We start from the raw sequence: 27,215 nt of genomic DNA on the forward strand, positions 1-27,215 counted from the left end.
ATTGAAAAACACACCATCATTTTTGGATTTCACATCCACTGGGCTGCAGTCTGCCAGTCTATATAAATGATCACCTATCCACTGGAAATATGATAGGATGATGAAAGTCAAGGGAGACTCTGGACAAAACATCCCCAAGTCTAGAGATTGGTGGGGTCTTTGGCAGTGAAAGCCACAAATAACTTGAAAACTATGACCTTTCCAGGGAAGAGATGGCCATTTACCAACAGCTCCCATAACAGACTTACGGTATTTACCTGGTTAAGTGACATTTTTGATGTGGACGGCTGGAAGTAGAGAGTCCCTTGTTCAGTCTTACTGAGGCACGTCAGTTCTGAGGTCACCGTTCCAGCCAAACCTGAGAAGCCACCTGTTAAGCAAAAGCTTCAGTTTTTATTCACCCTAGACTCGGCAATTGGTCATCTAAACGACTTTTTGGCTCTGAATGAATTTAGTGCAGAATGATTTCAAATGTTACATCCTTTGTCTTGTACCTGGGTTTGATTTTTTAAGGACATAATAGGGGGTTTCAATAACCTATCCCAATAGTTGCCAACAGCCCTGAAATATGTGAAGCAATCCTGGCATAATCGAGTCAGAATAGAGATGGGGTTATGTAACCTGTGCCCAAATGGCACATTCTTATTTTACCAATCTTCATGTTGGTAAGTAATGTATAATAATTAATTTCACACTAATTGTGTCTGAATGATGGTGCGTTGTGGAGAGACCTGCGCCTTTAAATGGAATATGTAATAAGAAAATTATCTAATGTTAACCCCTTTCAATTCCGCCATTGTTTTATTTTTAGGATTCTAATTGTATGGCAAAAATTACCTTCAAATATGATTGTCCAGGTCAGTGTGAAAATACCAAACTTTTACAATTTCTTATCTAATTAAATGATAATATTATATTTTTAAAACTTTGTAAAAAAAAAAAAAAAAATTGGTTTGTGCCATTTTCCAAAACATGAAAGAAAAATATTTTTCAAATTGATGGAGCTGATTGAGGACTTATTTGTGGGGTGAGTCAATTTTTTTTCCTGATACCAATTTGGGGTACATATAATGTTTTGATTACTTTTTATAGCATTTTTATGGAGATGAATTATGCAATTCTAGCATTTTCAATTTTCTCCGTTTTTGGTGTTTACCATACAGGTCAATCAATTTAATATTTTATTTGAGTAGCAATACCAAATATGTTTATTTGTTTACCCTTTGTTTTTACTGAAAATGGGGGCAATTTGAATTTTTATTTATTTTTTTTACATTTTTAAAAACTTTTTTTTTTTTTTACATTACTTTTAATCTCTTATGGGGAGATGGATTTAAGATTATTTAATTGCTATATATTTAAATTCCACAGTATTACAGTATATAGGAAAAATCCTAATCTGCAATATACAGGAGTATCAACATGGGGGCTTTCAGAGTGTTAGACAAAGAGACCAGTTATGTGATATAGTCAGCATCTATTGCATATAGCTGGAGATCAGCTCCTGAGCCTTCTCCACACTTGTGGGCCCTTCCAGGGACCTTTATTCATTTCCTAAAAGCAAAAAGGGGCTAAGTCAAGTTTTTTTTTATTTAAAAAAAAAAAAAAGAATGTTTTTTTTCCTATCATGATCTCTATTACAAAAACATGCGCACGTGCGGGTCCCCAGCAGTTTCTTCCCGCATACTGCCTAAAAGTGACAGGTCTATCCCTACATGTATAGGGAGATCACTCAAGTGGAGCAGGTGGGAATAAGCCATCTGGGAGCCACCGGTCTGACTAGTCTCCCTTGTGTCCGAATAAACCTAATTTAAACGATAGTTCATTTTCTGATGATCCATTCCCTGTATGCAACCCATCTGAAAACAGTTTATGATGATTTTCTCTTTAGGAATAGGAAAGACATCCCTTCACTTCCAACCCGACCCTTAAGGCACCATGTGGGTGTGCAAGCTGAATTATTCATACTATCCACCTTCCAATATCATGCCAAACTGGCAGATGAAGGGCATAATTTAAAAAAAGATGGTAAAATTGTAAAAACACTGGACGTACTCGAATAAAGATATGAGTTGTCAATCATCTCATAAATGCATCCAACACAAAAGACTATCTTGCCATAATCAGCTGTCTTCTAATGTGAATGTTTGTTTTTGATTACTTTCATCTATCTGTATGGCCTTATTAACCATGAGCTAATACAGAATATGGTCTGTCTAATTAAGCCATAGAGAGATGAAGTAGCACCATTCTTCAGAGAACTACTATGGAAGTGCTTGGGATAGCTGAGCGGTTCAACTGTATAAGACAAAGGCTTCATGGTGACTTTGGTTACACGACAAAAGCAATGTTATGCTGATAAAATTGCAAGCAATGATAATGAATGCAGTCACCGTAAAATCCAGCAGGTTATCTATGGTTACGACCACTAACTGTCACTATATCAGTGGTCGTAACCATGGATACCTAAGCTAAGACAATGCCCTACACATAGGGTAAGCGACCTTTTGAATCATAAGAACTATACTACATTTCTAATTAGAGATATTTGCTAATATTATTACATCTGCTACATATTGGGATAGGATCTTGGAATTGGGAATACGCCTTTCAGTTTTCTTTGTTGTTATAGTTCTACTAGGAAGGTCGGATTACTTACTAGTCAAGGTATTCCAGACCACGGTACTACACACACTTCCAATTGTTCGGTCCGGTGACGCCTGTGAGAGGCAGATGGGAAGCATGGATGACGTGAACCACATCGGTGTTGAAAGACGAATCAAGGCGAAGTTGCTTAATACGGGGGAAGTTGTGAAGTTGGGGTGTTGGATAACGGACTCTATTCTTAAAGATATTTGTCCATCGCCCCCCTTTATAGACAGCAAGGAGAGATCCCTGAGAAAAGATACACCAGTGGTTCAGTTATACTTTAGATTTTGGACCCTAGTTATATTTAGACAAGAATTCATCCTGACCACACTTGTATTGTCAATTGTTTGCATTTTTACTCCATATATTTCATATACGGTATATAGGCTTGAAAGTTAAGGTTTGCTTTCATGTCCCAAGTTTATAAAATCGCATGAAATTGACAAAATTAAAAAGCACTGTAGTAGTTTATATTGTATAGTACTCAACCTCTTGGGGCAAAGAAATATAAGCAATTTGGTTGTGTTCAAGCAAGCTAAATTTTTAACAAAATTTTCTTTAAATCCTTTAAATCTCATTTTTCTTCCGGAGAACCAAACACTCATCATCACATCTGGTCATCAGAACATGATCAATGGTCTTCAAGGGAACCTGTCATCAGGTTTCCCGCTAATAAACTGCTACCATCAAAGTAGGTGGCTCCAAGTTAGAATAAGTGATCTATTCTATGCACCCCTGCAGTCTGGCATACTTTTAAAAATTATTTTTATACACTGCCCTTCTTGTATGGTAATTATGACCGCAGTTGGCTTGCTTTTGCTATATGCTGTTGTTCTCCTGCTACGAGAGCTTGTGTCATATATTGTCTATAGCTTGTTGCCAAGTAGGCAGAGAAGGGGCATACATAGAAATCATGAGGCCCCATAGCAGAAGTCCTAATTGCTACCCCGAACAAAAAATAAATAATATTTGGCAGGGACACAGAAGGAAGAGCATATCTCACAACGCTGCAGACCTTACACATAGCCCTCTATACAGTATTATGGCCCTCCATATAGCATAATGGCCCCACACGCCTCCACATTGTTTGACAGCTCCCTCACCAAATGATGGACCCTACCCAACCATCCAGACTGTATAATGACCCCCACTAGCCCTCCAAACATTATAATGCGCACCACACAGTATGATGGACCCTACACAATCCTCCACACTGTATAATGGTCTGTATACAGTATAATAGCCCGCACTAGCCCACCAAACAGTATACAGGCCCCCACACATAGCCATCCAAATAATATAATGGCCCCCAAATAATCATCCAAATAATATAATGGCCCCAACATAATCATCCAAATAATATAATGGCCCCAACATAATCATCCAAATAATATAATGGACCCCACATAATCATCTAAAAAATATAATGCCCCCACATAATCCTCCAAACAGTATAATAGCCCCCCATATAGCCCTACAAACAATAGAATTGGCCCCTACATAGCCCTCCAAATTGCATAATGGCCCACATATAGCCTTCCAAATAGTATAATGGCCTCCACATAGCCATCCAAATAGTATAATAGTATAATAGTACAATGTAATCATTGAGTAAAAAACCCTCACCTTTTCCCATTCCCCTGCTGTTCTAGTCTCTGCCCACTAATCAAGTATTGATGGTCTATGAGTGGGTGAATATAATTCATTTTTTTGTCTCTTTCACCCTTGGACTGCTGCTTCTAAGCTCTGGTAAGTGTTCTACATAAAAATCCACATAAACTCACCTTTTTTTAACACAGCTAGCTGAGCTCAGTATCCAGAAGCTACTCAATAAGCTTCCAGTGCACAAGGTCATTTTGTTTTCTTGCAGAATTACGAGCCAAGGCCCAGTCTGATTTGAGTTCAAAAATATTGGGCACGGTGTCTCCCCTGTAAAAACAACAAGCACAGAATGCAATGTCATAATAACATCCTTGGGGGCCTGTGAGCTGGGATCTCCTCCAATGGCTTCTGCAAAGGGCTCTCATTTAGCGTTGCTTCAGGAATGCCACATTAGGATGTGTTCACATAGGGGGTAGGATTTACAGCTCACACTAGGGCATTATGTATGGTATTGGATCTTATAGTGCTTGAACACAATGCAGCCATAGATTTGTAGTGTGCCAAATAGCCGGGAACCACACAGAATAACCAAACGCGAGCGTACCACAAATTACTGCCGTTTTGCATTGTGGAATAATTTTTAACCACACGGCTTGTCCGTACAGCACATATTAAAACCGTGAGCTTCCCACGTACAAGTTAAGTGGCTACAATTGTGCACATTTAGAATGCATTCACAATTTTCCACCACGTTGCGTTTTTTCCCCTCGCAGTAAAAGGCACTGTTCTGCAGAGGTTTTTAAGAGTTGCAGCAAAATGACAGCTAAACAAACACACTAGGGCATGTGAACCAAGCCTTAAAGGGAACCTGTCACCTGAATTTGGCGGGACCGGTTTTCGGTCATATGGGCGGAGTTTTCGGGTGTTTGATTCACCCTTTCCTTACCCGCTGGCCGCAATATTGGATTGAAGTTCATTCTCTGTCCTCTGTAGTACACGCCTGCGCAAGGCAATCTTTATACTCCATTATACTGTGCTAGAAGGAATGCTGTGGACTACTGTGGTTTTGTAAAGAGTCTTGATCTGTGCTGAACTGTGCTATCAAACGAGACTGTTAGTCAATGTGCCTCTAAGAAGTAGCTGTAATGTTTATGAAGCCTATGCTTAAGAGACTTTAATTGTACTGAATGTGCTGTGACATTAAACTACACTGTTCATTTGTTCATGAGGACTCTATCAATTGTATCTGTGTGAGCAAGTGGATCCATCTTGTGCCTGAGGAAGCTGCAGTACATGGTTGCCCTGAATAACGGTTCCCCCAGTTACAAAGAATTCATGAGATCTGTCCCACCTCTGTCTGAACCTAGCGGCGTACACGTAACATTGGTGGCCCGTATGGGGAATTTTGAGTGGGAATTCACGTGTAGAGGGAAAAGAGGCAAAGTGCCTGGAAAATACAGCAGCATAGCACATCAACTCAACTAAGCTACACCAGTTAAAGGGGACCAACTCTAAAGCAGCACATCACCTCAACTCTGCTACACCAATTAAAGGGGACCAGCCCTAAAGCAGCACAGCACCTCATCTCTGCTACACCAGTTAAAGGGAACCAGCCCTAAAGAAAACACATTAGCAGCAATGGATGTGGAAATACAAATGGACAGGATCAGGGAACTGCTTCTTCAGTTAACGTGTGGAATTGAGAGCAGTGGCAGAACATATAAAGAGGTCAGAAGACCAGATTTCTAAGGCACGCTCCCGCAGACAACTTGTAGCCGCCATTAATACACAGATTGATGAGCTGGGGAGAAAGAAGCTGAAGATGTCATGAGGACGTTCCTCCAGGAGCTAACACGGTTTATAACTGGGTTGAAGTTCGAAGATGGATGGGCGGCGCCAATTACCAAGAGCCAAAATCTCCTTCCGCAGACAGAACTACAGGAATTGAAAGAACAATTCAAAGCCATAAAAATAGCACTGCAGAAATCTACCCAACCCTCTGAACGTGTGACAAACTCTGACAGAGCCTTTAACCTTCTTGGGTTTGATAAATCAGGAAAACAGTTCTCGCCAACACCACAAATCACCATAAGGAAAGAGTTCAAGATCCTGGGACAGATTGGAGAGTGTGAGCAGAAAGAGAAACTGTCTTATATGAACTTGTTTCACCAGATCGATGCAGGAATATAGAAAGGCTACCAGCCTGATGAGATCATTGGGGGGATGATGAAAGCGTTAAGCATTATAAAGAAGAGAGTACTTCAGAATTGTTCCACCGACTCATTGACATCTCACAGAACAATAATGATTCACCCTAAAGTTTCTTGTTCAGAGCGATTGAATTTAAGGATAGACTGCTGTTCGCATCCAGAGATGTAGGGGCGGAGAAGTTTGATGCTGGGCTAGTCTAGAAGAAGTTTTTGAGATCGTTGGGAAAGAGTTGATTCGTTCAAGGCCAGAATCTGTATCTCTCAGACCCAGGAGTGGGTTCCAAAACAGAAGATACCCGGCTTGTGAGGCGTGCCATTCATCCAATCAGAGTGCAGTATGTGTCCACTGTTTAAGATGTGGGTAGGAAGGACATTATGCCAAGGAATGTCAAAGGTCATGGTCGTTTGGGTGAAAAGACAGGAGGTTGCCAGTACGGGGCGACAGGTAACCGCGTCACGGAGGAGGCTCCAGAAGCAAATCCAAATCCCACCAACCCCCAGAACGGCACATGAGGTAAAATGGCTGCGTCAGCACTATCCCCAAGTGTGTTCCCGTCTACAACAGCTGCAAGAGACACAGAGCCGACAGTTACTTAATGCCCAGTGTGGAGGTCTAACGTCGTACTACTGGGAGGAGGATTACTTGGTCAGTAAAGATAGCCTCATCAGCCTAATCGGTGAAAGGTGCTATATACAGTGCCAGCTAGATGGACTCCTGGTAAAAGCACTGTGGGACACAGGAGCCCAAGCGAGCCTTTTAAATGAAGAATGGAGAAGGCGCTACCTGTCACATACCTGCCTTCGGTCACTAGAGGAACTCTTAGGACCAGTGGAACTCCAATGCAAAGCCATCAGCCAGACCGAAATTCCTTTCATAGGCTGGGTGGAAGTGAATTTCCAACTCAGGGCCACGAAAAACAGCAACACCATCGAGCTTTTGGTATCTTTTCACGTGACCATTATTCAGAACGTGACAGAGGATCCGATCCTGGGTTATAATATAATCAAAGAGGTCATCACGAAACACAAGTCAGGGGCACTGATGGTGGATGCAATTGCCACATCTTTCACAATATCCAACGCTGTGGCAGAGAGCGTGATTCATAGAGTAAAGAAAGCACAGAATAGAATGGACCTGAAATAAGTCAAGGTAGGCCTGCGCCCAACCATCATCCCTGCAAACCAAAAGGTGGGAGTGAGGTGTGGAGTCCGGGTGGAATCGGGAAGAAAAGTCCAGAAGAGACTGTTCGTGGCAAAACACTCCTCCGAACTTCCAGAAGGCCTAGTTCAAGGTGAGATTGTGCTTATGATTCCTACTGGTGGGTTTGCCTGAGTGACAGTGCTGGTGATGAATACCATGAAACACGAAATTAGACTGGATCCAAAGACTGTGTTAGGTCACGTTGAAACCATCAAAGCGGGAGGAAATTGCACGACCCACCTTGGGATCCTGGGATTCCCCAGTACCCCTGGAACACTTGTTTGCTGAAGATCTAGCGGTAGCAAAGCAGATGCTGAGATAGGGGTGTCATGAATTCTCCAAAGATGACTCTGATATAGGCTGTATTCCGTCGTTGCAGTTGAAAATTAATTTGGAACAATGAATTCTGCTGTCTACCAAAAAATCCTGAAGGAGGATGTTCGGCCATCTGTTCATGACCTCAAGCTGATGCGCACTTGGGTTATGCAACAGGACAATTACACAAAACACACTAGCAAGTCCACCTCTGAATGGCTTAAGAAAAAACAAATTAAGACTTTGGAGTGGCCTAGTCAAAGTCCTGACCTTAATCTGATTGAGATGCTGTGGCATGACCTTATAAAAGGCGGTTCATGCTCGGAAACCCTCCAATGTGGCTGAATTATAACAATTCTGCAAAGATGAATGGACCAAAATTCCTCCAGAGTGTTGCAAAAGACTTATTGCCAGTTATTGCAAATCCTTGATTGCAGTTGTTGCTGCTAAGGGTGGCCCAACCAGTTACTAGGTTTAGGGGGCAATCATATTTTCACACAAGGTCCTGCAAGTTTGGATTTATTTTTCCCTTAATAATAAAGACCTACATTTAAAGTGAACCTGTCAGCAGGATTGTGCACAGTAACCTACAGGCATTGTCGAGTTGGCACCGTTATACTGACTACAATGATACCTTGGTTGATGAAATCCGTCTTGTGGTCGTTGTCTTATCTTTATTTGTAGTTTTCAGTTAATAAGATTCGTGTGCTTCATGCCATTTGCTGCAGCCATTCTAAAAAACTGGGCTGCAGCAAAATGGCACCGCCGGCAGCACTTGCGCAGTAGCATCTATTGGAAGGTGATAGATGTAACTGCACAGGTGTTAGGCCGGCGTCACACTAGCAGTATTTGGTCAGTATTTTACATCAGTATTTGTAGCCAAAACCAGGAGTGGAACAATTAGAGGAAAAGTATAATAGAAACATATTCACCACTTCTGCATTTATCACCCACTCCTGGTTTTTGCTTACAAATACTGATGTAAAATACTGACCAAATACTGCTAGTGTGACGCCAGCCTTAGGGTAAGTTCACACAGGACGTATTTGCTGCGTATTTTTGCTGCGTTTTTTTATGCTAATTTTCAGCTGCTTTTTACAATACCAGCAAAGCCTTTGAGATTTCAGAAATCTCATGCACACACATTGTTTTTTTTGTTTGATCAGTATTTTGTGCTTTGCTGCGTTTTTTTTTTACATAGAGCATGTCACTTCTTTCAGCGTTTTTGCTGCGTTTTTTCACTCATTGACTTGAATGGGTGTTGAAGGGAACGCAGCAAAAACGCAGGTATCATTACTTGCTGCTGAAAATCCAAGGAAATTAGCCTGGACAAAGAGAAAAAAAAAACGCAACCAAAAACGCACCTAAAGCTATGTTTTTGACGCAGTTTCTTTCCTGCTAAGATGACCAGGTTTTGCTGCAGAAAAAAAATACGCAGCAAAAACGTCCTGTGTGAACTTACCCTTACTGCCATTTTCATGAAGATAATTCTTTTTTCTACCCCACAATAGTATAGGAATGTATAGACATAAATTCATATGGGCATGTATCATAGTACAGCGCAGTCGCTGGCGCTATTATGAAAGTTACTTTTTTTTGTAACTCCACAGTATTCTATGCAGTATGTAAAGTAGGGGGCGGGTCAGTGAGGGATCAGTGACCTGTCAGAAGCCATACAGATGAATACCTAATCAGTGCACCACATGAAGACCCCCACAGGCCGCCCCGGGGCACGAGCATATCATTAACACAAATCTGAATATAAGGATTACACAACAACCACAAGACTGATTTAATCACCCAAGGTATCATTTTAATCAGTATAACGACGCCGACCTGACACTGTCTGTAGGTTACTGTGCGCTGTGGGAGCGGGGCGGCCTGTGCGCACGCTGAGCGGGGGAACGCAATGTCTCTCCATGAGGTGCAGTGGCAGTGAGCAGGGTGTGGAGTGTGATGGCCGCGGGTTACAGGTTAAGACTATACTTTCAGGGATCATTTCTATAGTGTGTAACTTGAGAAATGTGCTCTAAAGTGTCCAAACTTCCCAACCACGAGGAGGAGCTGTAGTGATCTCTCCTGAGCGTGAAGTGAGCTCTCAGTTCTGCTTCATTGCAGGGGCTGATTGCTGGTGATGATCGTTCTCCTTCTCTGTTACAGGGAGGGCGGAGGGGGAGATCACAAGCTGAGTGGTGGGAATATTTGTTTCTAGAAGTAAAAAGTAGATGAATGATGATATAGTGTTATGTAAACTTTACGGATATATTATCTGTGTAAGTACAAGGCTGCTTTTATAGTATTTAACTCCGAGCAGCGCTTCCTTTCGCCTCCTGTGTGATCAAACCCCACCAATATATGCAAGGTGTTTCTGTGGGATTTTTCCAGCTTTGCTCTGACACTGATCGGAAATTTAGACTGTGGACCTCAGTAGGGACAGGAATGACATCTGCAAGGCGCTGTGGAGTATGATGGTGTTATATAAGGGCAGGTGCAGGCAGGGCCATATAATTGGTCCGAGCGTCATCCTACCTCCATACTCACGAGAGCAGTATTATTGTTGGACAGCATATTGAATAAGCCTCTGTATTTTGCTGTTGAAAGAGTCGCAGGAACATCTCACTTTGTAAAATGGTATATGCCTGCAGGTATAGGGTTAATTTGCAGGCACATAGTGTGACATTGCTGTCTACTGGGAGAATCTGCATATATTTCATCCTGGGAGACTCTGACTTTTATGGAGTGGAGAGGCTACAGCTCACTATACTGTGATTGACTGTTCCAGGGCGTTTACAGCCGCAGCTCACTGTAAGCCATCACTTATTAATAGAAGCCAATGGCTCTCCGTAGCCGTGCTACATAATGCTATTTACATGCACAGTAAGGCTGCCGTCACACTAGCAGTATTTGGTCAGTATTTTACATCAGTATTTCTCAGCCAAAACCAGGAGTGGGTGATAAATACAGAAGTGGTGCATATGTTTCTATTATACTTTTCCTCTGATTGTTCCACTCCTGGTTTTGGCTTACAAATACTGATGTAAAATACTGACCAAATACTGCTAGTGTGACGGCAGCCTAACCCTGTATATTCAGGTAAATAGCATTTTTCAAGGTGACAAATTCCCTTTAATTAAAAAAAATGCAATCAGTGTGTTTAGTAACTTATGCACCAATTTATATATTTATTTTACTAGCTTAAGGCAGGTGCAGGCGGCTGTAGAGTTTCTCATCGAAGAGAATCGGCCGGTTATGCTGATCACACTCTGATCAGCATTTGATTTGATTCTCTTGCATGAGAAAATCAGCACACTGAATTTCTCCATCTTCTCTATTGTGTCAGTGCGCAGAAGTCAGACTGCAGTCAGATGTCATCTGAATGCAATCTGATTGTTTCCACGCACTTCAATGGCTGAGTAGATCATAAGATCAGATCAAACTCAGACACACGGCGTGGCTCCATGGACTAACGTTAATTCGGGTGCAACCTGATGTTTTGAAGGATGAGGCTCAGACTAATTATATGGCCCTGTCTGCACCTGCCCGTACATAACACCATCAGGGCCTTGCAGATGTCATTCCTGTCCCTATTGAGGTCCAGTCTAAATTTCCTATCAATGTGAAAGCAGCGCTAGAATATCCCACAAATACCTTAGTGGGGTTTGATCACACAGAAAGCCAAAGGAAACGCTGCACAGAGTTAAATACTAGAAAAGTAGTTTTGTTCTCACACAAAGATATCCATAAAGTTTATCATTCATCTATTTTTTTACTTCTAGAAAAAAAAAGTTCCCACCACTCAGCTTGTGATCTCTCCCTCTACCCTCCCTGTAACAGAGAAGGAGAACGATCATCACCAGCAATCAGCCCCTGCAATGAAGCAGAACTGAGAGCTCACTTCACGCTCAGGAGAGATCACTACAGCTCCTCCTCGTGGTTGGGAAGTTTGGACACTTTAGAGCACATTTCTCAAGTTACACACTATAGAAATGATCCCTGAAAGTATAGTCTTAACCTGTAACCCGCGACCATCACGCTCCACACCCTGCTCACTACCACTGCACCTCATGGAGAGACAATGTGTTCCCCTGCTTAGTGTGCGTACAGACCGTCCCGCTCCCACAGTGTATAGCCCCGTGCTTAATTACTAGATTATAATGTAATACATGTGGTATCTGAGCTCTAAGACGCAAGAAAAAAAACCATTTCCTGTAAATCTGCATATTACACGCCCACCAACCAATCGGGGTGCAGTATCAATCTCCCTTCTGCAGAGTTGCAGGTTAGGGAAAGTGCGCAGGCGCATGCGGAAGTGGTATCTTAATGTCGGACGAGATCAGGGGTCGTGCGCGGCGCGCGTACTGTGACGTCGTGTGACGCTGACGCGCTGATTGTAGGCGCAGTGTATGATGGCCGCGGATGGCGGGGAGGTGGGCGGTCCGCTCCTGTGTAACCGATGTGTATACAGGCGGCCGTCCGGTTCTTTGCTTCCTTATCTCCCCGATGGTTGTTATGACCCGGAGCTGGAGTGTCGGGACATCATGTACTCCCGGCTGTTCCGCAGCTTAGCCACAGCTCACGGTTCCATCTGAAGGCCTCAGAATCGGGATTCGGGCGGATCTGTCTGACGAGACTGTCCGCGGTGTCCGCTTGTTTTCTTGAGGATGGCACAAATATGCTCTACACTGAGATTAGTGCCCGTCTCAAGAAAGGCGGACAATGCGGAATAGGAGCGCAGACGGAGCACCAGGGAGGCCATCGGCGGGTACACAGCTTTAGCTATAAGCCCCGAGAGAGCCAGTGACGCGGAATAACGTGCTGGGAACCCGGTGTACTGGGAACTCCCGGTTATTGCCTTTAGTGCAGAGTGACCACCGCGGGTGTTTGGGCGCAGGCGCCGAGCTCTTGCCTAACAGCAGAGGCATCTGTCTCTAAGGCCCCATGCAGACGGCCATGTTTTTTCATTTCATTACAGGCTTGCTCGCTCCTTGCTCATCAGGCATTGCTATCTCCTTTCATGATCAGGGCTTGCTCGCTCCTAGCGTCATCAGGGCTTGCTCGCTCCTTGCGTCATCAGGGTTTGCTCGCTCCTTGCTCATCAGGGCTTGCTCGCTCCTTGCGTCATAAGGGTTTGCTCGCTCCTAGCGTCATCAGGGCTTGCTCGCTCCTTGCGTCATCAGGGCTTGCTCGCTCCTTGCGTCATCAGGGTTTGCTCTCTCCTTGCTCATCAGGGCTTGCTCGCTCCTTGCTCATCAGGGCTTGCTCGCTCCTTGCGTCATAAGGGTTTGCTCGCTCCTAGCGTCATCAGGGCTTGCTCGCTCCTTGCGTCATCAGGGCTTGCTCGCTCCTTGCGTCATCAGGTCTTGCTCGCTCCTTGCTCATCAGGTCTTGCTCTCTCCTTGCTCATCAGGGCTTGCTCGCTCCTTGCGTCATAAGGGTTTGCTCGCTCCTTGCGTCATCAGGGCTTGCTCGCTCCTTGCTCATCAGGTCTTGCTCTCTCCTTGCGTCATAAGGGTTTGCTCGCTCCTAGCGTCATCAGGGCTTGCTCGCTCCTTGCGTCATCAGGGCTTGCTCGCTCCTTGCGTCATCAGGGTTTGCTCTCTCCTTGCTCATCAGGGCTTGCTCGCTCCTTGCTCATCAGGGCTTGCTCGCTCCTTGCGTCATAAGGGTTTGCTCGCTCCTTGCGTCATCAGGGCTTGCTCGCTCCTTGCGTCATCAGGTCTTGCTCGCTCCTTGCTCATCAGGTCTTGCTCTCTCCTTGCTCATCAGGGCTTGCTCGCTCCTTGCGTCATAAGGGTTTGCTCGCTCCTTGCGTCATCAGGGCTTGCTCGCTCCTTGCGTCATAAGGGTTTGCTCGCTCCTTGCGTCATCAGGGCTTGCTCTCTCCTTGCTCATCAGGGCTTGCTCGCTCCTTGCTCATCAGGGCTTGCTCGCTCCTTGCGTCATAACGGTTTGCTCGCTCCTAGCGTCATCAGGGCTTGCTCGCTCCTTGCGTCATCAGGTCTTGCTCGCTCCTTGCTCATCAGGTCTTGCTCTCTCCTTGCTCATCAGGGCTTGCTCGCTCCTTGCGTCATAAGGGTTTGCTCGCTCCTTGCGTCATCAGGGCTTGCTCGCTCCTTGCGTCATAAGGGTTTGCTCGCTCCTTGCGTCATCAGGGCTTGCTCTCTCCTTGCTCATCAGGGCTTGCTCGCTCCTTGCTCATCAGGGCTTGCTCGCTCCTTGCGTCATAACGGTTTGCTCGCTCCTAGCGTCATCAGGGCTTGCTCGCTCCTAGCGTCATCAGGGCTTGCTCGCTCCTTGCGTCATCAGGGCTTGCTCGCTCCTTGCGTCATAAGGGTTTGCTCGCTCCTTGCGTCATCAGGTCTTGCTCGCTCCTTGCTCATCAGGTCTTGCTCTCTCCTTGCGTCATAAGGGTTTGCTCGCTCCTTGCGTCATCAGGGTTTGCTCGCTCCTTGCGTCATCAGGGCTTGCTCGCTCCTTGCGTCATAAGGGTTTGCTCGCTCCTTGCGTCATCAGGGTTTGCTCGCTCCTTGCGTCATCAGGGCTTGCTCGCTCCTTGCCTCATCAGGGCTTGCTCGCTCCTTGCCTCATCAGGGCTTGCTCGCTCCTTGCTCATCAGGGCTTGCTCGCTCCTTGCTCATCAGGGCTTGCTCGCTCCTTGCTCATCAGGGCTTGCTCGCTCCTTGCGTCATAAGGGTTTGCTCGCTCCTTGCTCATCAGGGCTTGCTCCTTGCGTCATCAGGCCTTGCTCACTCCGTGTGTCATCACGGCTTTCTCATCAGGGCTTGCTCACTCCTTGCATCATCAGGGCTTGCTTGCTCCTTGCATCATCAGGCCTTGCTCACTCCGTGCGTCATCACGGCTTGCTCATCAGGGCTTGCTCGCTCCTTGCGTCCCCAGGGCTTGCTCCTTGCGTCACCAGGGCTTGCTCATCTGGGTTTGCTTGCTCCTTACTCATCAGGGCTTGCTCGCTCCGTGAGTCATCAGGGCTTGCTCGCTCCATGTGTCAGTTTTTACCAATCAGGGTTTCCTCAGTTATTAGCACATACAGATAAAAAGCTTCTTCTGTTCACTGCAATGTTAATCTCAGATTGTACACTGCTGCCATCCATTTGCGATCCATGGTTTGCAGTAGATCCATGGATTGTATTAGTGCTTTTCTTTAATAAAAAAAATGGACATGTCTGTGATTTATATACAGGCATGTGAACAGCCCCTTAGGACCAGGCCAGACGTGAGGCAGTCAGACACTGCAGTTTTCAGATCACTTGTTAATGATTTCATTTTGAAGGGGAACAGCTGTTTCACTTGCAAAACCATGCGACCATTACAATCAATCGTGTGGTTTTGTGGATGAAACCGCTGTGTCCCTTGGAGAACAGTGCTCGCTTCACTGGCTGATGCTACTCTAGTTTTTTCTGCACCATCTAACCTTACCCGAAGGCTTCATCCAGACCTCTGTTTTTCACAAACTTGTCCTATCTGTAGTTTGCACGGATAGTACACCTACCCATTATTGTCTATGGAGCTATTCACCTTGCCAGGGTGTTTAACAGATCATGTGACCGTATAACTATCACAGAGATACGTCCGTATTTGATGCAAGTCATGGATCAGAATAACTCATACAAGTCTATGAGTCCATATGCATCAATGATTTACAATAGAATGAATAAGAGAAGTTATATAAAATGTGTTTATTTTTTTTCAGACAAGAAGTTCCCTGATGAAACCCTGTTGGTAAAAATGAGCGCTGTGATGAAACTCACACCAGAAACACTGGTGAAAATCAGAACTTTTTTCTGTATACCAGAAAAATCACTGATGTCTGAATGAGGCTTTAGACCGCATACAAATGTCTGTAAGTTGTGGTCCAAATGTCACATGACCGTAACTTCTCATCCCAGAAAAACTGGTCCAATTATGCTGATCCGAATTCCTTGGATGTGGTGAAGATGGAAAAAATAATTTCTCCAATCTGTCAGTCTGCGAAAATCAAACCGCCCTCGCATTGCATCAGAGTGCAATTTGATTTTTTTTTTGACAGACCTATTGACTTGCATTGCCAACTGCGGAAAAAAATGGACATGTGCAAAACCCCATAAAATACCATTGGTCCGAGTGCCATCTGATGTTTTGTCGGATTGCACTCTGGCCAAAAGTATTGCGTATGTTCACGGGCCCTTAGGGTGTTGCATTCAGGTCGGGAGGTCTGTGGCCAGCACACACATGTGAATACAGCCTTAGGCCGGCTTCACACTCAGCGTATGAAAATACGGTCCGTTTTATACGCTGAAAAGTCCCCAAAATAGTGGTCCGTAGCTCCTCCGTAGGCAGGGTGTTTCAGCGTTTTTTGCGCATGGCATCCTCCGTATGTAATCCGTATTGCGTGTTTCTATCGCAGGCTTGCAAAACCGACATACGGATATACAAGGGAACCATGTGTTAAAAAAATAAAAAACATATATACTGTCATATATATATATGTGTCAGTAGACACATATATGTATATATATTAATATTTCATCCAGCGCGATAGAGCAGAAAGCCGGTAAATCGTGGGAACTTTCCTAGAAAGCTCCCTGGCTCGAGTTCATATGAGGACAACCAGCAGAGGACGCCCTCTTATGATCTCGAGCCAGGGAGCTTTCTAGGAAAGTTCCCACGATCTAGGAACAACCAGCAGAGGGCGCCTCACCGCAAATGCAGGTAAATATAGGTCATTGACCTACTTTACCTACATTCTCCGGGGTTTTGCAGACATGAGCAGCTGCATTAGCAAAGCTCGTGGCTGCAAAATATTTTAACCCCTTCAGATGGATTTACATCGTTGGACGTGACATATCCTCGGAAGGTATGTATATTGTTGGTTTATTATTTTTTTTTCCTTTACAGATCGAGGGTCTTCAGTGAGTGGATTGAGAGTAGAATAAATTAATACAACAAACTTTGTGATTTTTTCATTAAATTAATTTTTAATAATGTGTGTGTGTTAATTTTTAACCCTTTACTAGTATTGGATTAATAATGGATAGGTGTCATAATTGACGCCTCTCCATTATTAATTTGGCTTAATGTCACCTTACAATAGCAAGGTGACATTAACCTTTCATTACCCCATATCCCACCGCTACACGGGAATGGGAAGAGAGTGGCCAAGTGCCAGAATAGGCGCATCTTCCAGATGTGCCTGTTCTGGGGTGGCTGGGGGCAGATGTTTTTAGCCGGGGGGGGGCCAATAACCGTGGACCCTCTCCAGGCTATTAATATCTGCCCTCAGTCACTGGCTTTACTACTCTGGCGGAGAAAATTGTGCGGGAGCCCACACAAATTTTTTCCGCCAATTAACCCTTTAATTTACTAGCTAGAACGGCCAAATTTTGCATAGACACACTACTGACAGTAGTGTGGAATATGCAAAAAAAATGGGGATATGAGATGGTTTACTGTATGTAAACCATGTCTCATATCATGTCGGGTTTAGGAAGGAGAGAGCAAAAGCCGGTAATTGAATTACCGGCTTTCTGCTATATTGCGCTGGATGAAATATTAATATATATACATATATGTGTCTCAATGACATATATATATATATATACCTATTCTATGTGTACACATTTATTCTACCTATTCTATTGTAAGCTGTCAGTGTGATTTTACTGTACACTGCACTGAATTACCGGCTTTTCTCTCTAACACCGCTGCGTATTTCTCGCAAGTTACACTGCTGGTCCGTGTGTGATCCGTATTTTTGGGGCTTCCATAGACTTTCATTGACGTTTTATTTGCGCAATACGGTGACAAACGCAGCATGCTGCGATTTTCTACGGCCGTAGAAAGCCGTATAATACTGATCAGTAAAATACGGCAGATAGGAGCAGGGGCATAGAGAATAATTGTGCCGTATTTTATGCGAGTTTTACGGACGTAGTTTCTGCGCTCTTACGTCCGTAAAACTCGCTAGTGTGAGGCCGGCCTTAGGGCTCTTTTACACGTCCTGATATTTCCTGTACTGGAAAAACCCACCCTAGAGATATCCGTGTACGTGTGTGACAATTGCCGCATCTGTATCACATGTATCGGAGCCTGAGAAAAGCCAGCACAGTTCGCACTGTTCTCAGGTGCTGAAGACAGCTCACCTCATGGTTCCCTGCTCTGCCTGAGATCAGTGTATGCAGGGGACAATGCTGAGAGTTACATTCAAGTGTAAAATTAAGATTAAATTAAAAAATCACTATACTCACCTTAAAGGCCCCTTCACATTAAGCGACGCTGCAGCGATACCGACAACGATCCGGATCGCTGCAGCGTCGCTGTTTGGTCGCTGGAGAGCTGTCACACAGACAGCTCTCTAGCGACCAACGATGCCGGTAACCAGGGTAAACATCGGGTAACTAAGCGCAGGGCCGCGCTTAGTAACCCGATGTTTACCCTGGTTACCATCCTAAAAGTAAAAAAAAACAAACGCTACATACTTACCTACAGCCGTCTGTCCTCCAGCGCTGTGCTCTGCTCTCCTCCTGTACTGGCTGTGAGCACAGCGGCCGGAAAGCAGAGCGGTGACGTCACAGCTCTGCTTTCCGGCTGACCGACGCTCACAGCCAGTACAGGAGGAGAGCAGAGCACAGCGCTGGAGGACAGACGGCTGTAGGTAAGTATGTAGTGTTTGTTTTTTTTTACTTTTAGGATGGTAACCAGGGTAAACATCGGGTTACTAAGCGCGGCCCTGCGCTTAGTTACCCGATGTTTACCCTGGTTACCAGTGAAGACATCGCTGGATCGGTGTCACACACGCCGATCCAGCGATGTCAGCAGGGAGTCCAGCGACGAAATAAAGTTCTGGACTTTATTCAGCGACCAACGATCTCCCAGCAGGGGCCTGATCGTTGGTCGCTGTCACACATAACGATTTCATTAACGATATCGTTGCTACGTCACAAAAAGCAACGATATCGTTAACAATATCGTTATGTGTGAAGGTACCTTAACACCTAATCCTCCGAAGCCATTGTCCCCTGTAAACAAAGAAATCTTAAAACAACAATATCCCTCACCTGTTCAAAGTTCAAAGAATCCTCAGCACAATAACCTCTATAGCCACCTTATTATAATAGGCACCCTACTATAATGACATCCATAGGACCATTATAATAAGACCCTCATCCTAGCATAACAACATCTATAGACCCTTCAATATAATAGCCTGCCTAGTATACTGACGTCTTAAGACTCGTCCCCCTTCCCTTTATTGGCACCACACCTCCTGCCCCTCCGATGCTCTCTACCTACATTCAGCCTACGAGTAACGGGCTACACACGCAGGCTGCCATGCACAACGACAGGATCAGCGCAGGCGGCATTGCTCAGCCATGGTGGGTAGGGTACCCCCTGGAGTACACACACCTCATGTAAAAAGAGTGGTCTTCACCTTTACTGCATTGCTGCATATATTTTTAAAAATTTAGAATTAAACCACTTCACAAACATTTTCCACTTTCAAACAGAAATGACAACAGCTAAAAATGAAACAAAACGTACAAAAAACTCCATTCCGTTACGCTAATGGGGAGAACACATAGTTGACAAAGATAACAAAGTGGTGCTTCCCACCCATTTTCATAGAGAATCACAAAATATGACATTTTTACCTTATAGTGATGAAACAGATTTTGGCCTCAAATACATGTAAAATTGTTTCCTGCCCTAGGTATTTGGTTGGACATACCGTAACTTTTTTCTGCAATGCAGCCATGGGACAATATGTCACCAAACTAAAAAAAATCAGCAAAAAACACGACTTTTTTATACTGTATTGTACTCAGGGCCGGACTAGCCATCTGGCAATTCTGGCAAATGCCAGAAGGGCCTGTCTGGTCATGGGCTGCCTTGTCTGCTACGTTGTTAGCAGAATCTGTCTTCTCAAGACACCCATACTGTTAAGAGTTGTGACGGAGCACAAAGTCTCTGACTCCGTCATTTACCCCAGCAGGCCACAAGTATCATTAGAAATATTGGTCTTGTAGTAAATCTTCCTTTCCTCCATCCAGGGTAATAATAGTAATATATCCCATCTGGTTCATGGGGGCGGGGACAATATGGGCCTGTGTGATTTAAAATGCCAGGAATGAATTTCATCCCCAGTCCGTACCTGATTGTACTTATCCTTCTGCCTGAGCGCTGCTTGAAGTAATGAATATCAGGGTTGAGTGAAGCCCTAATCTTGAGTTCTGTGTACAAGGCAAAGGGCCAAGGCATCACGTGTAAATTGCAGAATTTTCTGGCCTTTTTTTTTTCAATTTGCAGCAATTTCCAATTATCAGGTTGTCTCCGTTCTGCACAGTTCTGGTCTCCGATGTATAAGACAGACATAGCTGAACTAGAGCGGGTGCAGAGAAGAGCGACCAAGGTTATTAGAGGACTGGGGGGTCTGCAATACCAAGATAGGTTATTACACTTGGGGCTATTTAGTTTGGAAAAATGAAGGCTAAGGGGTGATCTTATTTTAATGTATAAATATATGAGGGGACAATACAAAGACCTTTCTGATGATCTTTATAATCATAGACCTGAGAAAGGGACAAGTGGGCATCCTCTACGTCTGGAAGAAAGGTTTAACCCCTTCATGACCTTGGGATTTTTCGTTTTTCCGTGTTCGTTTTTCACTCCCCTCCTTCCCAGAGCCATAACTTTTTTATTTTTCCGTCAATTATGGCCATGTGAGGGCTTATTTTTTTGCGGGACGAGTTGTACTTTTGAACGACATCATTGGTTTTAGCATGACGTGTACTAGAAAACGGGAAAAAAATTCCAAGTGCGGTGAAATTGCAAAAAAAGTGCAATCCCACACTTGTTTTTTGTTTGTTTTTTTTGCTAGGTTCACTAAATGCTAAAACTGACCTGCCATTATGATTCTTCAGGTCAGTACGAGTTCACAGACACCTAACATGACTAGGTTATTTTTTATCTAAGTGGTGAAAAAAAATTCCAAACTTTGCTAAAAAAAAAAAAAATTGCGCCATTTTCCGATACCCGTAGCGTCTCCATTTTTCGTGATCTGGGGTCGGTTGAGGGCTTATTTTTTGCGGGCCGAGATGACATTTTTAATGATAGCATTTCGGTGCAGATACGTTCTTTTGATCGCCCGTTATTGCATTTTAATGCAATGTCGCGGCGACCAAAAAAACGTAATTCTGGCGTTTTGAATTTTTTTCCCGCTACGCTGTTTAGCGATCAGGTTAATGCTTTTTTTTAGTTGATAGATCGGGCGATTCTGAATGCGGTGATACCAAATATGCGTAGATTTTATATTTTTTTTATTGATTTATTTTGATTGGGGCGAAAGGGGGGTGATTTAAACTTTTATATTTTTTTTATTTTTTTAACATTTTTTTCAACTTTTTTTTTTCACTTTTGCCATGCTTCAATAGCCTCCATGGGAGGCTAGAAGCAGGCACAACGCGATCGCCTCTGCTACATAGCAGCGATCTGCTGATCGCTGCTATGTAGCAGAAATAGAGGTGTGCTGTTAGCGCCGACCACAGGGTGGCGCTCACAGCCACCAGCGATCAGTAACCATAGAGGTCTCAAGGACCTCTATGGTTACAATGGAGACGCATCGCCGACCCCCGATCATGTGACGGGGGTCGGCGATGACGTCATTTCCGGCTGCCCGGCCGGATGCGGTAGTTAAATGCCGCTGTCTGCGTTTGACAGCGGCATTTAACTAGTTAATAGGTGCCGGCAGATCGCGATTCTGCCCGCTCCTATTACGGGCACATGTCAGCTGTTCAAAACAGCTGACATGTCCCGGCTTTGATGCGGGCTCACCGCGGAGCCCTGCATCAAAGCGGGGCTTCTGACCTCGGACGTACTATCCCGTCCGAGGTCAGAAAGGGGTTAAGCATAATAACAGACGCGGATTCTTTACTGTAAGAGCAGTGAGACTATGGAACTCGCTGCCGTATGATGTTGTAATGAGTGATTTATTACTTAAATTTAAGAGGTGACTGGATACATTTCTGGAAAAGTATAATGTTACAGGGTATATATACTAGATTCCTTGATAGGGCGTTGATCCAGGGAACTAGTCTGATTGCCGTATGTGGAGTTGGGAAGGAATTTTTTTCCCCAATGTGGAGCTTACTCTTTGCCACATGGGTTTTTTTTGCCTTCCTCTGGATCAACATGTTAGGTTAGGCTATGGGTTGAACTAGATGGACTTAAAGTCTTCCTTCAACCTTAATAACTATGTTACTATGTATTATAAATAATAAATGCTACAAATACACCAGCACCATCCAGAGGACACACTATCCTGAATTATCCATATGTTAATGAATACTACTATTATGTTCCCATAAATGATAATTCCTTTAGGCTCTGTTCTGCAAACCAGTCAAAAACAAGTCACAAACCCAGAGCAATGTCAAGAGCTTGTCTTCAAATTAGCCTACATGAAGAACTTTCAAAATCCTGAAAAGCTTCTTTGAGTGTATGGCCTAAATGTAATTGTTAACTTGGCCATATCCAAATTCCCTTGGCTGTATTGAGCCCTATATAAACACTCCTCAACAATGAAGAAGTTGTGGAAATTGGTGGATGGATAGACCTGTTAATGATATGTAGATGATGAAAAATTTTAAACAAAATGCTCAAAATCTCTTGGTTTACTCAGTATCGCTCACCAATACACTCTTTGTATGTTCTCAGTGAGATTGGTCTTGGTTGTCTGAGCAATGTTCTGCCAGGCTTAATGCACTTGGGCACAATAATCATCTAGAGCTGTTGGTGGTAGCTAACTATGCCCACCAACGACGTCCCAGATGTGCTCAATGAAAAACAAGTCCATGGTCCAAGGATAATGATGATTTGTGTGCCCAAGTTGATTCGCCATGACAGAGCATTCCACAAACAACCCCTAATAACCTCATTGATATCCATAATTCTATGATTTTTTTTCTGCTTGGTGTTGCAATTTCAGGAGTTGAGTGTAGATGTGATGAGATCCAATCCCATAATATAGCTGATCAACCATGTTCAGCAGTGGGAGATTTTTGGTGTGAATTCCAAGTAGAATATCTGTAGCAAATTAAACTACAATGTTACGTTGTTTACAATGCTATGTCACATTATAGGAGGTGAAGTCAGTGTCTGACTGTATCTACTGTGTGAACACTCTAGATTAGACTCACATACTGTACATAGGAGCCTGGTCCCTATTCCAGCCTATCAACACCTTGGGATCACATTGTGGGTGGGAGAGTGTGGAGGGGCTTAGACTTTGCATTTACTGTTGACTGTGGTTTCTAATGGGAGTGACATAACAGGACATTTAGCAGGTTTCTAATGGGAGTGACATAACAGGACATTTAGCATGCAGCAGCAGTGCGTATACTTGACTGCGGCTCCGTTCATTCCCTATGGCGCTACCAGGAAAAGCAGCAGCCCAACAGAGAGTGAATGGAGCAGCAGTTGGGCATACTGACTTGCACTGCATTCTTATGGGTATAAAAGTGCTCTTCCTGCCAATTGGTGTAGGTCCCTGCAGTCGCACTCCCACCGATTTTTAGATTATCACCTAATCTCTGAATAGGTGGTTACGTTTCTTCACTGGACAACCTCTCTAAATTTCTGCCACATGACACATTATTCTGTGGAGTAAATACTGTTGCCATACAGGTGACGTGTCAAAGTAACGTCCGCAGGAATGACGGTATTACACTGCCTACCCCGGCTTGCTTTTGTCCCATAGTGTGTTATGAACACAAAAAGGGGGAACGGGAAGGAGAGTCAGCTCACCAGATCAATGCAGCATGGATCCTGCTGTTTGCTTCGCATGAATAAGCCCATGTGATGGCTGTAAGCAGAGGCAAAAGGAGGTCCAGCGTAGTAGCAGGTATGTGCAATAAAATCTAAAATGTATTGTGGAAGAACAAGGTAAAAGTGGCGGCTCCACCAGCGTCTAAGACCTACGCGTTTTATCTCATACAAGCCTTACTCATGGTTGTGAGTACCTGCTGATCCACTGCACCTCTGTACCTTTGCCTCTGCTTATAATGTGGTATGGTGCCTTCTTTTCCCCAGATAAGGCTACTTTCACACTACCGTTTTTTTGAATCGGTCACAATGCGTCGGCGCAACGTATCGACGGATGCATCAAAAATAGTGAAAATCGGATGCAACGCATCCAGTATTTCGACGAATCCGCTAGACGGTTCCGTCAAAAAACTGGAACCATTTTTACCATCCGTTTCATCCGGTTTTTTTTTACGGATCCGTTTTCCATGCCTAAAAATGGGAGTCTCCCAAATGTGATTGGCTACTGGAAAATAGGGAAACCAATATATTGACTGGCTGGCTGTCTTCAGGCTGGCAGGAGTCTTGCTGGCACATTTGGGGGTGACACCCCAGGCCAGGTTTATATTGATTTGGGGCCTGTCTGGCCAATTGGCTACAAATTCCTGATTCTGAGCATGCTCAGTGTAAAAAAACGGATTCCAGCGCTGGATTCCGTCATACGACGTGTCACGACGGATCCTGCGTCCATAGGCTTCCATTCTAGTCAACGACGTATGCCGCAGGATCCGTCGCGACACATTTTCCCGATGCACACAAAAAACGTTACATTGAACGTTTTTTCCAGACGACGGTCCGCCAAAACACGACGGATCTGTCGCACAACACATGCGACGTGTGGCCATCCATCGTGATCCGTCGCTAATACAAGTCTATGGGAAAAAAATGGATCCTGCGGGCACATTTGCAGGATCCGTTTTTTTCCCAAAACGATGTATTGCAATGGATCTGAAAAGGCGGACGTCTGAAAGAGGCCTTAGTGGCACACCCATCTGTAGATGTGATGTGTGATTCTTCAGAGTAGGCCACCGTCTACATTCCTCTCCACTCGATGGTGGTTATTCCGGTGGACAGGGTTCAGCATGACCACTTTTTGCAGCCGCATTCTAGTATCATCCCACAATATCTGTCATTTTGGAGATCTTCTGACTTCGTTGTCCAGCTATCACAATTTGGCCCTTAGATCTTTTTGTTTGCCCATTTATTCTGCATCCAACACATCTGAAGATCAGGTGCCATTGCACTGGTATACACAGTGTGATCTTGTCAGCGGCATACTTCTGACAGTGGTCTTGGTGACTTTTACTTACCGCACTTTTCGATTCTTATTTTATTAAAATGTGTTATTACCTCCTACTGTGATGCTGTCCACGCTAATCGATATACTGGCAGTGCTGTTATTTCTTAGAACCTGTACCACGCTGTCAGCCTTAATCCCACTTATTGTAGCATTATCATTGCAAAACAGCAGCTGGAAATGTGCCGTGGTGGGATTAGGTCTGAAACAAGACACGTAACACACGTCACTGGTCAGCAATGTCACCCACTAGTTTGTCTTCTTGTACATGCAACCAAGATGGTGTCCTCATTTATAGTGTATATTGGGACCTTTACCTTAGCAGGAAGACCAATGCATTTCTGTAGCTCCCTGTCAGCAGACTATTATTTAATGTCATATTTATCTGAAAAAAAAAATAAGTTTTTAGTTCTGTCATTTCAACATATTCTGCACTTTACAATAGTAAACCTATAATAAAACAATGGACACAAATGGAAGGCGTAAATATAATGATAATGAGGCTACACTGTTTGCCAGGTGACAAGGTCCAGACATGCCAGATCTCATTCATTCATTGTACAGTTAGGGTACCGTCACACAGTGCAATTTTGATCGCTACGACGGCACGATTCGTGACGTTCGAGCGATATAGTTACGATATCGCAGTGTCTGACACGCTCCTGCGATCAGGGACCCCGCTGAGAATCGTACGTCGTAGCAGATCGTTTGAAACTTTCTTTCGTCGTCTAGTGTCCCGCTGTGGCGGCATGATCGCATGGTGTAACAAAGGTGTGCACGATATTGTATACGATGTGCGCATAGTAACCAACGGCTTCTACATCGCACATACGTCATGAAATTATCGCTCCAGCGTCGTAGATTGCAAAGTGTGACAGCAGTCTACGACGCTGGAGCGATATTGTTACGATGCTGGAGCGTCACGGATCGTACCGTTGTAGCGATGAAAATTGCACTGTGTGACGGTACCCTTAGTCTTTTTTTCTGTATTAATCTTGTAATAGGTGAATAGGATTACTAGAGCTAGGATTCCGTACAGCTCTGTAATTACTTTGACCTGGCTTGGATGTAATGCACCTGCCCGTATCACATAGTCGAGCCCATTTCCACAGACAGGTCTTTTTGTTCTGCCTTGAAAGCTCATGACAGGGAACATTTCAATCCTGTATTCATTTCCAGCAATCTACACAAAAGACGCATTTATCTTTCTGTATTCACCAATTTTCCAGCCTCCAATACATACAAAACCAAGGGGAATATAGTCTATATTTGTCTTACATTTATTAATTTGTAACGCCAATAAGGAAAAAATGGAAGCCATTAAAATCACACTCAAATTTGTATTAGTATATAGAAAACACAATAGTTAAAGAACATATAAGAAAAATAAGACACCACAAGTAATAAGAAAACTGGGGGCAGAAATTAAGCCATAGTAAGAAACTTAGTCAGATATATGTAAGAGGAAGTGTATCTAAGTGCGGGTAACAAAGAGATATGAGTAGATGGTAAGAGAATTAAGGCAATTGATATTTTTATATCTAGGTAAGAATCCTACAAAAAATTCAAATCAAAATTAAAGTCAGATCTCCCTAAACGTTTCGCAAGGAATTCTTTGTCACCCCTGGATGAAGCATTCCTTGCGAAACGCACGTTTGGTGCAGTGGGACTCCTTAATCACCTTACTGCAGTATTGGAGTCATGTGGGTATTTATTATGTTTAGTGAAATCTAACTTTAATTTTGATTCTAATGTAGGAGGCTTATCTAGATATAACATTAAGCTTGCCTTACTTCTCATACCATCTACTTATATCTCTTTGTTACCCACACTTTGATATACTCATTCTGACATATATCTCAGTAAGGTTCCTGCTATGGCTTAATTTCTGCCTTCTGATGTCCCTTGTTTCCTTAATCTCTGGTGTCTCATTTTTAATATGTTTTTTTCATTATTTACTGTTTTATATACTAACAAAAATGAGTGATTTTAATGGCTCGCTTTGATTTCCTTTTTGGTGTTATTGCTTGTTATTGCATTTAAGCCTTACTGTATGGATTGTAAGTGTGTTCATTTATTAATTTGGAAA

The 27,215-nt window shown here is 43.8% G+C and overlaps 1 protein-coding gene and 2 non-coding genes across 3 annotated transcripts in view; 1 reads left to right on the top strand and 2 right to left on the bottom strand.

Moving 5' to 3' along the window:
- The window catches only part of LOC138670175 (serine protease 52-like), a 53,538-nt gene that overhangs the window by 3,305 nt on the left and 23,018 nt on the right, over nucleotides 1–27,215 (bottom strand). Inside the window, exons 5-9 of the mRNA XM_069757271.1 lie at nucleotides 25,444–25,511; nucleotides 25,180–25,328; nucleotides 4,434–4,578; nucleotides 2,660–2,895; nucleotides 258–370 (exon numbers count right to left, since the gene is read on the bottom strand). Of these exons, the coding sequence (XP_069613372.1) occupies nucleotides 258–370; nucleotides 2,660–2,895; nucleotides 4,434–4,578; nucleotides 25,180–25,328; nucleotides 25,444–25,511 (711 nt within the window). The remainder of the gene's footprint in view (nucleotides 1–257; nucleotides 371–2,659; nucleotides 2,896–4,433; nucleotides 4,579–25,179; nucleotides 25,329–25,443; nucleotides 25,512–27,215) is intronic.
- Nucleotides 9,954–10,171, top strand: LOC138673320 (small nucleolar RNA U3). Its single transcript, XR_011319957.1, has one exon. It is a non-coding gene; the product is annotated as a small nucleolar RNA U3 (small nucleolar RNA).
- On the bottom strand, nucleotides 11,769–11,986 carry LOC138673318 (small nucleolar RNA U3). The gene has a single exon (XR_011319955.1). It is a non-coding gene; the product is annotated as a small nucleolar RNA U3 (small nucleolar RNA).

This window comes from Ranitomeya imitator, chromosome 3, assembly GCF_032444005.1.
Source record: "Ranitomeya imitator isolate aRanImi1 chromosome 3, aRanImi1.pri, whole genome shotgun sequence".
Classification (NCBI taxonomy): domain Eukaryota; kingdom Metazoa; phylum Chordata; class Amphibia; order Anura; family Dendrobatidae; genus Ranitomeya; species Ranitomeya imitator.